At 41.0% G+C, this 15,523-nt stretch overlaps 1 protein-coding gene across 5 annotated transcripts in view; it reads left to right on the top strand.

Moving 5' to 3' along the window:
• Window positions 1–15,523, top strand: part of CCDC149 (coiled-coil domain containing 149) — a 95,231-nt gene that overhangs the window by 25,964 nt on the left and 53,744 nt on the right. For 4 of the 5 annotated variants that reach the window (XM_019642396.1, XM_019642395.1, XM_019642398.1 and 1 more), the window contains exons 2-3: window positions 7,227–7,388; window positions 8,957–8,995. In XM_019642396.1, the coding sequence (XP_019497941.1) occupies window positions 7,227–7,388; window positions 8,957–8,995 (201 nt within the window). The remainder of the gene's footprint in view (window positions 1–7,226; window positions 7,389–8,956; window positions 8,996–15,523) is intronic. The other variant, XM_019642397.1, reaches the window with a different exon arrangement.

Raw genomic sequence — 15,523 nt, 5'->3', positions numbered from 1 at the left:
AAAAAAAAAAAAGAGATGATGGTGGCTTGAATGAGGATGATCATGGTGGAAGTGGGTGAGAGGTCTTTGAATTCAGTATACATGTTATCTTCAGAAGGTAGCACCCATAGGATTTGTTGACACATTAAATGAGGACTGGGAGTAAAAGAGAAGGGACAAGGATGTCTCCAAGGTTTTTACGGAAAACCAAACATGGTTTGTACCATTTACCAAGAGGGAAGATTCAGGGAGGGGCAGATTCGAGGGGATATATCAAGGTTTCAGTTTAAGAATGCCTCTCAGACTTTCAGATGGATATCAGAGTAAAAAGTGCAGGTGAGAGGGCTGAGCTGGTGGTGATATCAATCAGCACAAAGATGACAGTGAAAGCCATTGGACTGAATAAGATCACCTTGCTGGTAGAGGAGGATAGGATTTGCGTTAGCCAAGAGAAGAGGACAAGGGCCTGAGTCACAACTTCCACAACTATGTGTGCAAGTGCTCTTTGAGACAGTATCTCATGCCTGTGATTCAGCTGGTGAAGACCTCAGTGCGGTAAGCCTGTCATCCAACACTTGGCTAGCCTGAACTCTTGGGCACATGGAGCTGGCTGATCACCGAGTAGATCTACGGTGGGCTCCTTGCACCTTACTTAGCCATTGCCCCTGGAATAGCATTGAAGAGGCCCCAGGAAGGCTGCCGCAGGGCCTCATAACACTATGAATTCAAATGCATTGATTTCAGTTACACAATGATCTCTAAGCGTGTCCTGTTAAAAATACAATTTGACCCTAGAGGTAATATGTGGATCTGCTAATAATTTATTTGGTACCAATACAGAGTAGTGAAATGAGCCTGGAATTTGTAGTTGCAAGTCCTAATTTGAGTGGACAGTTAGTTGTTAGTGATGTGACTCTGGGAAAGACAATTCAACTCAGGTATTTTGTCCATAAAATGGGAAAAACAGTATTTGTCCCACTTGTCATATAGTGTTGATGATCAAATGAGAGTGCTTGTGACTGTTTTGTAAGCTTTCAGTGCTACAAAAACAATTTCTTTAATTTTGAAAAAGTTCACAAAACAAAATTTTACCATAGCACCTTTTGTTTTAAGCTCACTGTAGCCTTAGTGAGGTGGGCAGAGCAAGCATTGATTAATCAGAGTTGTACCTCAACCCCCAAGAACAGGCTAATTATTTCCATTACATATTAGCCTTTATTCGGGGGCTTTTTATACCTACCCATCCTTCAAAACTCGTTTCAAGGATCACCTCCTCTGTGTAGCTTTTCCTCCCTGCCCAATAATCCACTCTTGCCTCTCTTAGTGCAGTTCACTAAATATTTGTTGAATGAATGAATAAATGTGTAGAGTGGCTTATTATAGAACAGTAGTTTTCAAACTTTTAAGACGGCAGTCCACAATATATGTGTGAAAATACACATATTTGTGTTTTTATTCCCACACATATATTCAAAAAGAAAAGTTCCACGAAACAATACTTACCTTTATTGCATGAGTGGTACGCTGATATTTTCTGTTCTATTCTGTATTGTTTATATTTTTTTAAGAAAATGAGGATTGCAACTGAATTGATTTCACTGCCCAGACTGATGGCTCGTGACCCACAATTTGGAAAACACTGTTATGGAATATATTGGCAGCTGGGAACGTTTTTCTTTGCAACTAGGCAAGTCACTTGGGTTATGTGTGAGGTTCATCCCAGCTCCAGCATTCGTGCTAATTCTAAAGAATAAAGAAATTAGGGAGGCTGTGGGAATAGGCAATTCAGCATTATGGCAGCTTGAACATTTACTGCATATAACGTGCTTTTAGGTTTTTCTGGCAACCATGAGGAAGTCAAAATTTAATAAATGCTTAGGATTTGGACACTTACTGTTTGAGAAAGATTTGATTTTAGTCACATATATGTCATCAAGACTATGTAGAGATTTGCAAGGGTGACTTCCAAATAAAAGTAAGTTTCCCTCTTGAAAATCCGTGGGCCCCAAATGTTTCAGATGCAGGAGTTTTGGGCTTCTGAAAGGAAATGCAATGAACATACTGTGTAAATTGTATCATCCTAGTAGAGGCGTGGGCAGCAGCCAGTAATCAAACACATTGATTTGTGTTCAGCAAATGTATGAATATTCACACTCAGTGGCATAAAGACCATAAATGACCTCAGCTGAGGTCATTAACAGGCTATGAACACATTTTCAGTTTTTAGAACTTTTGGGGTTTCAGAAAAACCCACAAGGGATTGTGGAAGTAAAATTTTGTTATCCAGGTATTATGTTTTTCTTTTTCACAACAACAGGACCATTTATCCCTTGAGGAGACCAATGCTTGGCTCAGTACCTAACATATAGAAGGCACCCAGAAAATATTTGTTGACTGAATGATCGAGACCAACTATAGGTTAAAGAAAACTCCTGTGAGACCAAGCCGCTTTTGAGAAAATAGCCCTCTAGTTTTCTTTGGCTTTTTTTCTGAAGCCCTCTAGTTTCATCCCATTTCTTATAAGTGGATGGAAACCTTAGTGCTTCTACTTGGCTCCCACACAAGGAGCAGAGGGGAGAGACGCTTGTGGGTTCTTTCCATTTTTTTCCCCTTCTTCCTTCAGGTCTTGCATCTGAGGAAAGAAGGGTCAGGCCCACTAGTTTTTAGAGAGAGAGGATTGGATGAAGAGATAAAGAAAGGTTTTACCCATTTGTTCTGTGTCTAAAAATACCCAAATTCAAAATTGTCCTTTCTTAGCTTCCTTGTGCTGGGAATACCAACTAACTCCATGAATATTCTGATTTTCTTTTGGGGGGTAAGAGGGGGCACAGAATGCTTAGTTTTTCGGGAATTGGGGTTTCAAAGGCTTAGCTCTGCAAAGATCTGGGTTCAGGTTCTGGCTCTGCCCATCCATTGGCACATGACATAAACTCTTTAAGCTTCTCTTCTCATGTATTATAGAAAATGAATGTAATACCAGTACAGTAACCTCATTGTGTTGTGGTGAGGATGGAAGGCGATCGTACATGGAAAGCATTTGTCAGAAAACCTTGTTTTTTGTTGTTGTTACTGGTAATAGTGATGATGTTAATCCTCTTCATCATGGTGGTGACTCAGCAAAAGCAGAGAGCAAATACTACCCCCACCTTCCCATTCTTTGATATGGACTGTGTCAGTCAGAATGGACTAAGTTATGCTCTGGTAGCAAATACTCCCCAAATCTCTGAAACTGAATACCTCGAAAGTTTATTTCTGATCACACAAATTTCTCTGCGGACACCATTGACTCCCTGCGGCGGTTGTCTGTGCCCTGTTGGCTCCATACTCTAGGCTCTTTGTTCTTAGGGCAGCTCCATAGCAACACATGCTTCCACAGTTGTTGCAGCAGGGGTGGAGAAGGCTTGGTGATTCTTACATTGATTCTTAATTGCCTCCACGTTTGAAATGACTCATGTCCCTTCCAGTCCCATTTTATTGGATAAAGCAAGTTATAGGGCTCTGCCTTACTCCAAAGCAATGGGGAAGGACAGTCCTACCATGTGCCTGGGAGGAAAGGCAAACTGGATGGAAATGTTGGAGACAGGCGCTAATGTCGACCCCATAGACATTTAGCCTTTTCTCACTCTATCATAAAGTGCTATTGCAAACACAGCTTCGGCACCCCTTCCAGCCAGGTGGTTATCCTGAAGCCCCTGCTGTATAGATTCTGGAACTGCCACTGCCGCACGCAGTCTTTGGAAAGCGTTGAGCTGGCTCTGTCCTAGAGGAAGAAATTGCTGGGTGCTTGAAGTGAGTCATACCTCCCGGGCTGGAGATCCTCACCGCCACTGCCTTCCCTGACACCCTTCACCCCCAGTGATATTGGGTGAGGTGTTAAAATTGAGGGTTCCTCAAGTGGGAGGTCACCCTAGGAACCCCCCTCATTTTCTAAGTATGGAAACTTAGGCCCAGGGAGTATGTGTTTGTTTTGTTGCTCGTGTTCTGTGGCTTTCCCAGGATCCCAACAATTCATGATTAACTCATTGTTACACCTCCCTGTGGACGGAGGCCTCCTGACTCTGCCTGGTGATTTTCTGCTGCCCACCTCCTCCACCACCTGTACTTACTCATCCTGCTTTAGGAGCTGAAAGGTCCCCAGCACAGTAACTTGGCTGATCTGGCTTTCTGTTCTATTATTGGCCCCTTCTACGGCTGAGGAGCAAATCCATGAATTTGCTGGTTGTTGAGAGCTTCAACGGGAGGATCTTCAGGGCCTTTTTCTTTCCTTCCAGTTTTTTGCTGTTGTTTGTTTCCAATGGCGGGGAGGGGATAGGACACGGAGACGCAATCACCATTTTACAATGCTAGTGAGAAATTCCACCCCATTCCCCAATAACCCCCACCAAACACGGGACTCCCAGGGTTTCCTGTTGTCATTTTAATGAGACTGCATATATAGGCTACTTGGCCAGATGGAGTAAAATATAGTCTGTGCTTGTACATGTTGAGAACCGCTTTATGATACAAAAGGTGGCACAGACATCTCCAGGATGACTCTGAGACCCTGTGCCGTGGCCTTGAACTTGTGGGCGGCCATGGCCTCCCAGTCCTTCCAGACTATTGTAGCTGGTTCTAACTTTTTAGATGCCATAAACCTGGAGGCCTCCAGAGCCTGGGTTTTCAGAGTGCAGCTAGAGTAAGAATCACCTGTGGCACAGGCCAACAATACAGATTCCTAAGCCGGCTGCCAGGGACTCTGATTCAGTTGGTCTGGGCTGGGGCCCACCAATCTGCATTTTCACAAGTATCCCAGGGTGACAGAGAGCAGTCTTTTCCTGGCCTGCTGTTGATGTGGCCACATCAGGATGGGGGTGGGGGGCCACAACAGGGGAGGCATCCCACCTTCAGCCAGGGCAGTGCCAATTCGTTTTAGAAATGAAGCTTCAACCTAAGATTTGTTCCACTGATAAAAATTACTGACATGCACTAACAATTTTGAAATTCACTGTTCTAGACCATAGTAAGCAGAAGAGAGAGTAGCCCAGCAGTGGCTTTCTAAAGACTACCCTTTTCTTGGTGTGGCTCCATCTTCTATACAGAATGTGTTTGCTTTCTTATCCTTTAGTGGAGTCATAATTGTCATGTTTTCCATGTCCTGTCAGGGGAACCGAACTGCAGTGAGCCTGCTCCTCAGTCCTAGTCACTGGCTCTTAGTAGAGGCCTCTGTGCCTGTTTTCTACAAGGTACTTTAGACCCAAAGAAAGGGCATCTTACTACTGCCCCTTACAGCTTCTAAGGCCCCACTTGGACCATGCCTTGTGAGAGAAACGGCTTCTCACTTGGACCCTAAATGATTGCAGTTCAAGGTCAGGGAACTTGGATTTCCAGTTTGCCAATAAGTGGTGACCCTTACCTGTTCCCTTTCACTAGACTGGATGTTACAGCTAATCTCGCTGACTTACACCTTACAACGTTTCCATGAGATTGGGATTTTCTTCCCCAAAGTCAGAAGATACTGAGTATCTCTAGGGCCTCAGATTTGGATCTGATAAATTGAAGGGACAAAGGTGGCCACCTTGGTGCCACCAATAGTAATAGCAGTGACAACGAGGCTGCTGATTACGGGCAAAGAGCTGAAAGCACAAGGGCAGATTTGTTCAGTGGTGTGTAAATGGTGTTTTTTTCCCGTGAAATCTCAATACCTCCCTTAGGACATTGCAGTTGAGGTTTCTGAGCCACTCACTCTCCTTTGATATTTACTCGTTGGGGATTTTACTCTTGAGAAATCACTGTGGCAACAGAACCATTTTGCCTCCATGAAGACGATGTCAAAGTCTTAAAATTCAGGACGTTTTAAGGCAGGATTCCAACCTCATTACTGCCAGGAATAAGATTCATCCAAGGTGGAAGCGTCCTCTCTTAGAACTCAAATCCGTCTCAGAATGGTTTTTCTTTCCCCTTTGTTTTAGAAGCTAAGCAATTACTTTTTTTTTAAGGGAAAAAAAAATTGTGCTAATGCACAAAACTCTCTTTTTTCCCCTTTCATTTATTTGAAATTGAACTTAACAAAGTCAGTTCCGAGCGAGCACTATATATGAGTAATGCTTTTTGTCCATAAAAGAGCATTGACTCAAATGGTACGGGAGTGCTGATTCTCTCTGCTTTGTGTGAGCGTCCATGATGACAAAGTGCTCATGTCAGAGTGTATAATGAAACTATAAATTGTTTTCATAAATGCTCTGAATTTGGTCTTTTACGGGGCAAATTCAAAAGGTATTTAGTGCCACATTTCACATGTGTGAATAACACCAGACGGTGCAGTATATCCAATAAAAGTAAAAAAGTTCCCGTCGGGGCTCACACTGGCCTGCATGGTGGGTGATTGTCAGGTGAGGGTGGTTCACAGTGGGAGAAGTGCGGAGAAGGGGGACGGAAACATCCTGTAACTCTGAGGAAAAGTTCCAGCAAGGTACACCAAACTGTTTGGGGATAATTCAAAGTGTGGCTAAAATACTTAGCTCATAAAATTTGTCTCTGGGTGCATTGGAATCATGGAAGTTGTGCATATCTTGGCCACATTGGTGAACAAAAATTCTCAAGTGAGAAAATATCTTCTGGGTTGCGTGGGCAGGTGCAATCTATTGCAGTGATTTATGGTTCAATGAAATTATTTTTAATAACATATTTTGTATTTTTTTAATTATAGAAGCCATATGGGTTTATTCTAGAAAATTTAGGAAACACACAAAAGCATAAAGAATAAATATAAAAGACAACAACAACATGTAAATAATTTTGCTACCAAGAGCTAATTGTTGGTAATATACAGAATTTTTATTAAATATCTTTGTATATCATTTTGTAAAATTTTACATGATCTTACCTGGATATACAAAGCCTTCTTAAAACAAAATTGGGGTCCAGCTATCAATTTATTTAGCTATGTAATTTTTTAAAAGTATTCTACTTTTTAACTTATTTGTCAATTAAATTATTTTGTGTGTCCCAAAGTGCCAAAGTTCGTGAACATCCAAGATTTGGGTTTTGTCATGAGGGGACTACATTAGGTACCGTAGCAGCCTTTAGGTGCACATGTCAGTTACTGACGAATGTCTCTGGATGTAAGATCTCAGAAAAACAAAACCAAACCAAAAGGCAACAGAACAAAACAAAAAACCAACCCTGCAGGGTGTGTTAAATCCAGTGCATTGAATGAGAGGCCTGATGATGACCTTTTGACCAGACACTTGGATTTGTCTGTTTTGCAGTACCTGGTGTGCAAAAGGAAGTTGGAGAGTAAAAAAGAAGCCCTGCTAATCCTCTCCAAGGAGCTGGACACATGCCAGCAGGAAAGGGACCAGTACAAACTCATGGCCAATCAGCTTCGAGAACGCCACCAGTCCCTGAAGAAGAAATACCGAGAGCTGATCGTACGTATTACGACGTCCCGGTGACATTTCTGTTCCCTTATTAAGATAGCAAGGGTATTTTAACATGCTGTTTCTACAAAAACAGAATTGAATTCAACAGTTCCAAAGTGGAAAAATTAAGAAGTAAAAGTGCTCACCCCTATTTCCTGTACAACCCGGCCTTCCCACCTGCTAATCTAGTCGGTATAATTATGCTTCCAGACTGCGAGCTGGGACACCTATGAAATAACACAGTACCTACCTACGTGTTTGTGTGTGCCCATTTACTTATTAATTTATTCATATGGAGTAGTTTTAAGAGGATTTGCATTATAAATCTATGCTGTCTAATATAGAAGCCATTAGCTACATGTGGTTAAATTTCATTTTAAATTAATTAGAATTAAATAGAATTGAGAACTCAGTTCTTCAGTCTCATCCCATTTCATGGGCTCAGTTGCTATATAGTTGGGTGGTGGCAACCATACTGGATTGCGTTGCTAAGGAACATTTCCATGGTGGCCTCTCTGTTGGGCAGTGAGATCCAGAACATTTGAGCATTGCCGAGCTCTGTTGGACTGCAGTGTATGCATACATGTTCTAAAACTTGCTCTTTTCATTCAGCACTTTATTTTGTCCATCTCTCTAGGCCATACATACAAATTTAGTTCATTTTTAAGAACAGTGGCATAGCAACATTTCCATACTTTTTTTTAACCTTTCCCTCATCCTGGGCATTTAGGTTTTCACATGGCAAGATTTTTAAGGATGCAGATTGTAGCACAATGGAGGCTACAGGAGGCACAGAGCTATTCTGCATGGTTGATTATTTTTTTTCTCACTGATACAACGTCTTTTCGAAGTGCTGACAGTATTGCTAACACTTAACCATTTGTACTGGGATCATTGAATTTGAACAGCAGTAGAGTAGATAGATTCTTCAGGTTAAAATATGGACCGCGTCACATAGGAGAATACCGGTTTATTGAGCATTTGTATTCCCAGATAGTACACAGGGAGAGGAACTGAATCCTTTTCAGATAAAAATTCTCTGATAGGACTGGAAGTTCTCAGTTAATTTTCTTTTGAGCATATACTTTCCTCGTTCCCGCCCCACCGAATTGTTCTGCCCATAAAGAAAACTCAAGTGTGTGTGTGTGTGTGTGTGTGTGTGTGTGTCTGTGTCTGTGTGTCCCACTGCTATTCTTTGGATCTAACTATTTAAAAGAGGAACTCAACTCAAACCAAATGAAATATTGTTTAAGTTTCAGCTCTGCTCAAAAATAATTTTGATAAATCCAGTTGGTTTATTTTAAAATGTTTTTGATTCGCATAGTTTTAGGAAGTATATAGGCTTGGTCCTAAATGGAACTGATTCCTTTGAGGTTTTTCCAAAATAACTCGGGTTCAGTTTATAGTTAAGTTTTGAAAAGTATATTTGAGCTTGGTTCAGCACATTGCTGGTTGCAGGGCCCGGGAGTGGGGAGGGTCTGGATTTAGTTCATAGTTTGGTTCAATTCCTTAAATCTAAGCACATTTTGGGAGTTTTTTTGTAAGTAAAATGTAGCACTTGTTTTTTTTTTTTGTAGGATGGCGATCCGTCACTTCCTCCTGAAATGAGGAGACAGGTAAGACTTATTCCTGATCTTTGATAACTCTCAGATTGTTCGTATTGATGCCTTACAACAATTAGGGGGACCGGGGGATCCCACAATGTGTAGAGAAATATTTTCTTTTCCAGAATCCTTTTGTACTGCTGGGGGAATAAATACTGATGGCAAAGAGGGGTTGAGGTGCGGTGAAGGGTGAAGGAAACCCAGTGAAGTCCCACAGGGCGGAAGAGGGCACCCAGTTGAATGCATTTCCTATCTTGTGGGGAATCTTGTTGGGAAACCATGAGTGGAGAGTTCGTGGCTATAGCACTTTAGCTTGCTGCTGTATGGATTGATAGCGTTTTGTCATTTAGCTTCTGCCACTTACGACTTTTAAAAAAAACTTTTGTATTTTATTTTATTTATAGTTTAGTATAGTTGGCATACAGTATTATATTAGTTTCAGGTGTACAATATAGTGACTTGACATTTATATACATTAGGATGTGATCACCACAATAAGTCTAGTAACCATCTGTCACCATACAAATTTATTGCAATGTTATTGACTATATTCGCAGTGCTGTACATTACATCCCAGTGACTTATTTATTTTATAACTGAAAGGTTATACCTCTTATTCCCCTTCACCTTTTTCACCTATCCGTCCAATCCCTCCCCTCTGGCAACCATCAGTTTGTTCTCTGTTTCTATGAGTCTTTGTTTTGTTTTGTTCATGCATTATTTTTTGTTTGTTTGTTTGTTTTTTAAGATTCCCTATATAAGTGAAATCATCTGGTATTTGTCTTTCTTTGTCTGATTTCTTTCACTAAGCATAATACCCTCTACGTCCGTCTGTGTTGTTGCGAATGGTAAGACTTAATTCTTTTGTATTCCACCGTGTGTGTGTGTGTGTGTGTGTGTATCACATTTTTTTTATCCATTCATCTATCAATGGACACTGAGCACTTCCGACTTTTAGAAGCCATTTTACCAGCAAAACTCACAAGCCAAGCCATTTATGTTCTTTTCTCCTAAGTGCTAACCAACATTGTTTACTGAGGAATCCATTTTTACCCGCAGGTTTTAGATGCCCCTTTTTATCAATGAACAAACCCTTGTTGATCTGTTTCTGGACTTTCTGTTCTATTCCACTGAGCTTCTTCTATAGTCCTGTGATTGTACCACATTATTCTGGCTTTACTTTATGACACTTTTAATATCTCTCTGGGCTTGTCTTCTTTGTTCTTCCTTTTCAGGAAGATAAAACTTACATTTTATCAAATCCTCTGATCCTACCAAAAAAAAAAAAACTCCCCAAAACCCATACCTATTGGTATTTTGACGGGGAGTTTGTTAAATTTGTAGATTAATTTAGGGACAGTTAACATTTTCATAATATTACATTCAGGAATATTGTACATTAAGTTTCTTTTAACCCAGTTACTTGCATTCATACATATATGTTGTTTTTCCCCAAAGATATCTTTGTTAGAACTTTTCTTAACTTCACATTTATTCTATACTGACATGCCCTAAATTATAGCCTTTTATGGGCTTGAAGGGAGTCTGGATGATGGTGATGTTAATGCTGTGTGTTACATGTTAGGAGGAAGTCTTTGCACCAGAGCAGGCTTTAAAACTGTGGTTGCAGATCAGCACACAGTTGTTTGGTCTCTTCCTAACTGTTACAGCTAACTGAACATCTGGTTTTGGTTCATTGGTCATATTCCTGGCACCACATATAAGCTCCTTGGGTTCATCACCTTGTGATTTTTGATACTGTGTAAACAGTAGACCCAAGATACACACACACACACACACACACACACACACACACACACACACACACACACCACTGGCACACATGCGCAACTCAGTCCTGTGGTTACCCATTCAGTCATTTGGCTCTGCTCACTCCTATAACTCCGTTGCTATTTTATTTGACTAGTTCACAATGCTTCAGGTTTGATCTAAAGGCAAGTTTTTCTGTGGAACCAATTGATTTTTTTTTCCCTAAACAAAATTACATGGAAGTTTATCATTAACGTCTACATATTGGGATCCTTAATCTGGACTTGTTAGGTGCTTTTGTTTTTGCATTTTTGGTGACTATGAGCAGCCCTCTTTGCCAAGATTTTAGAATTTGTTAGTATTCATGGAAGAGTTTTACAGTGTAAGTGAATTCACATTCTGTGACTTTATAATAAATAATTTACATTGACTGAGGAGAATCTGATGAATTCCAGTAAGTCTGTCTAGCTGCATTCTTACAGCTCTGATTAAAAAAAAAAAGTTTAGTGTCCTAAGCACTGGCTTTGTAGCTTTTAATATGGTGTTGAGTGTCTGTCCTTTTTGGATTTTATCTGGTGTTGTGAGCTTATGCTCTGCACCCTTCCTACCTCGGTTGGAACCACTGACTTGCTGCATGAGATGGGATTCGTCGAGATGCAAGTGACAAAAATTCTAAACTGCCTAAACAATAAAGGAATCAATGACCTTCCATAACCAAAAGTTCAGAGGTAGTACAGTCTTCCATTGCTATACTGCCATCATGTACAGGTTCTTTCCACTGTGCCCCACTTAGCAAATAAAAATACAAATAACAACATAGGACACCCAGGTAAATTTGAATTTCAGCCAGATAATTAATACTTTTCAGTTTAAAAGTAGGTACCATGCAATATTAGGGACATACTTATGCTAAAAGATTATTCATTATTTATCTGAAATTCAAATTGAACTTGGCATTCTGTAGTTTATCTGACCCCTCTACCACTGTGCCAGTTTTAATGTCAGCTTCCTCTTAAACTTAGCATAAGCTTTCTTCTAAGGATGATTCCCTAAGCGGGAGAGGCAGAAAGCCCAGTCATGGAGCATGTGTTTCTCTCCAGTCTGATTGGGTCAGTGTATGACATGCTCCCATCCCTGGTCTACTGACATTCATCAGGAGAGTACTATATGTGGTCAAACAATACAGTGAATGTTTAAATAAAAAAAAATTATTACAGTAAAAGACACATTGCCATTAATCCCCCTCAAAACACTCCCCTTTGCTTCAAACACACTTATTCCATCATTCTTGCCACTTTCTGAAGCAGTTCTGGAAGTCCTCTTTCATGAGTGTCTTTAGTTGTGCTGTCGTGGCTGCCTCGATGTCCTGAATCATTTTGACTTTGGGGAAGAGCCAGAAGTCGCACGGTGTCAAATCCGGTGAATAAGGTGGATGAGGACACACCGTAATGTTTTTATTTGACAGAAATTGCCATATACCAGAAGCGATGTGTGACACGGAGCATTGTCGTGATTTGCCCATTTCATGTTAATGTGTTGTTAGTGATCTATGACTTACAGCACACTTTAAAACACACCTTCTGTCAACTGTAGCTCACACCTGACTGACTGCACCAAACAAGTTGAAACTTATCACACACTGTTAGTAAGGTGCAGCCCACCACTTCCTGTATTGCAGATCCCTGCCTTTCCATTGGGTAGCACTTGGCAGCAGCATTCACCATATCTTTTGATCACAATAGATCGGCTCCATTGTAATGCCCCATTACATTTTTTAAAGCTGACTACAATGAAACTTTCCATTTAGTTAGAAGCAGACAGCTTTGGCCTACATGTGCTAATATTGGAAGCGAAAAGGCACAATTATTTTACAGGAAGGGGATAGAAGCGTGCACCCTGACCTGGTGTACTTTGCGTAAGCAGAAGGCACTGGAGCAAGAACCAGCTGCCAGGTTAACAGATGGGACATGAAGGTCATAAGATCCATATATTAGAAAAGAAGAAGATGCCAAATAGAACATCTTGTGCCCATTGGCCTTGAATCTGTAGCTTCCATTTCTTGACGCAGAAGAAAGAATCTCTATGGTCTTTTCTTACTAGACTCCTCCCCTGTTCATCTCTTGACTCAGACAGAGATAGCTATGATTACTCGGTTACAGACTGAAGGTTTGTGTCCACCTCCTCCTTGTCTCCAGTTCATATGTTGAAACTCTACCCCTCTCCGCCCCGATGTGATGATGTTAGGAGGTGGGGTCTCTGGGAGGTCGTTATGATTAGAAGTCATGAGGGTGGAGCTCTCATGAATGGGAGTATTACCCTCATAAGAGTCACTAGAGAGCTTGCTTTCTCTGCTCTGCTGTCTGCCATGTGAGGACACAATGGGAAGTCTGCAACCTGGAAGAGGGCCCTCCCTCAATAACCCCTGACTAAAACCTTGGTCTCGGATTTCCTGAACTGTGAGAAATGTCTGTTGTTTATAAGCCCCTCAGTTTATGGTATTTTATTACAGTAGCTCGAGCTGACTAAGATACACTTCTTGTTGGACTTTCTTCTTGTTTCAGCTCCATTTCTCTGGACCAGTGGTTCTTACTTACACTCTTGTGAATCAAAGAAATATTTGAGAATCTGATGACAGCCATGGGCCTTTCTTTGCTCCAGAAATGGTCCATGCACTCACCCATAAGAATTTGCATGCGATTTTATAGATTCACAGACTCTCTGTAGCCCATTCATGGATCCTTAGGGTTCTTTGGACTGCATTTAGAGCTGCTGCTCTGAATGTGTTGAGGGCTCTTCTCAGGCATAAGTAGAAACAATACCACATTCTCCATCTTTGTAGTGCTCTTTGCTTTTCAGAGAACATGTGTGCATGGCTGGCTGGCTGGATGGATGGATGCAATCTCCCAACTATCTTCTGAGGTCACACTGGCAAGTTATGTCTTTCTTGAAGTCACAAGGGCACATCGTGGTCGTCATGGATTCAAATTTAGCACTTCCATCTGCTGGCTGGGTGATCTTGTGTAACCTTTCTGAGAATAAATGTCCTTTTCTTCAAAATGAGCATAATAATGAGACATATTCATAAAGTTCTTATGAGGATTTAGTGTGATAATGCTTATAATGCTCACTCTCTTGTACTTGGTGAGTGCTCCATGGGGAGTGCGAAAATGGATGGGCTGTTTTAGAAATTTTTCCTGTGACTTTTGTGAAGTCACACAGCAGGTTAATAGAGCAGGACTAGAATTCAGATCTCGTAACTTGTACACTATTCGAGATCAGGTGTTTTGTTCTATATTCAATTCTTAGAATGTCTGAGTGGAGAGGAAGCATAGTCAATATTTAATCCAACCTAATGGGTTGTCAGAAAAGTCATGACATATTTTTTCTATTGCAAAAATGTTTTTCGTTGCAAAAATGTGTCATGACTTTTCCTACAACCCAATATTTTGCAAGGCCAAAGATTAAGTGCTTTATTCAAAGCCACCTGCTTAGGAGTGATGGAGAACCAGAAACTGAGTTGGGAATTTTTCCTTAATATCTGGCCATAAATTTTTCCTGCTTTGTTTTTTGTTTGTTTTTGTTGTTGTTGTTGTTGTTGTTGTTGTTTTTGTCGTCTTCTCAGAGGACAGATTAGATCTTGCATATTTGTAGTTCTAGAAATATAGTTGTCGAGGCTTTTAGAACTTAGAATCCTTTTAAAGAAAACTCCATTTCCAATGGCAAACCATCCGTTACAGAAGCTGTGAAGAAATCATGACAATAGTGATTGCGCTAATAGCTTCTCGTGGGATATGGAAATGAAAATTTCTTCTTGATACTCCATGCAGAACTGTACACAGAGCACTTCTTTGCAGCAGAGGTTACCAGGAAATCTCAAACGACCCTTTAAATATTTTTCTTTGGCTAAACAAGAAGTTCCTCTGAAGGAGACAAAAGGGAATTTAAATGATCTGGGTCCATCTTCTTATAAGGCGGGGTTTCTGAGGGGTCACTGCGGCGTATTTTCCCCATGCCATCTCCTTCTTGAGGAAACAATCAGACCCCTCTTTGTCTTTTCCGGTTTTAATTGCCAGCAGACATATCACAGGAGGCATTGCTCCTGGTCCAGGAGGGAGCCTCTGCTTTCTTCCCTTAAAATGTGATGGCTTATTCAGACGGTGACATGCGCCACGATGACAACCCTGGAGAAATCAGAGCATAGAGTGGCCCTTTGTGAGATGGGAGGGAGCCTTTTACTTCAGTAGATAAGTCTTCTTGGTCAATCTTATTGTAGTCCCCAGTGACTGCAAATTAGAGTAACTTTGCATCTGTGTCTCAATTTGGTGCTCAGAACCTAAAACTTCTTTCAAATGTCTCAAGTGCTTTGAGAGGTTTCTTTCATCACACTTTGAACAGTACCGTTTTACTGTCACATCAGGGAAACTGGGAAGACATCCAGGGTCCAGCCTGTGGGAAATCTCCCAAAACATAACAGTAACTTCTTTCTAAGCACTAATGCCACACAAGCCCTTTGAATCCTTGCAACAATTTTGTGAGGAAGGTGAGAGCAGCACCCCCCACTACCACCACCACCAGCAATTTATAGGTGAGGAAATTTAAGCTCAATGAATCTAAAGAACTTGGGAGCTGTTAAGGGAGCCACTAAGTGGCAGATGCAGAATCATAATGACCAAGATTAAGCAAACATTTATTTAAATAGCACCCTCCCGAAACCTATGGAAGAGTGTTTGCCTGTGGGCTGAAAATGCATTCATTTGCAAGTGTGTGTGT

This window comes from Hipposideros armiger, unplaced genomic scaffold, assembly GCF_001890085.2.
Source record: "Hipposideros armiger isolate ML-2016 unplaced genomic scaffold, ASM189008v1 scaffold_68, whole genome shotgun sequence".
Classification (NCBI taxonomy): domain Eukaryota; kingdom Metazoa; phylum Chordata; class Mammalia; order Chiroptera; family Hipposideridae; genus Hipposideros; species Hipposideros armiger.
Note: the sequence above shows the minus strand (reverse complement) of the source record. Positions and strands in the feature narration are given on the sequence as shown.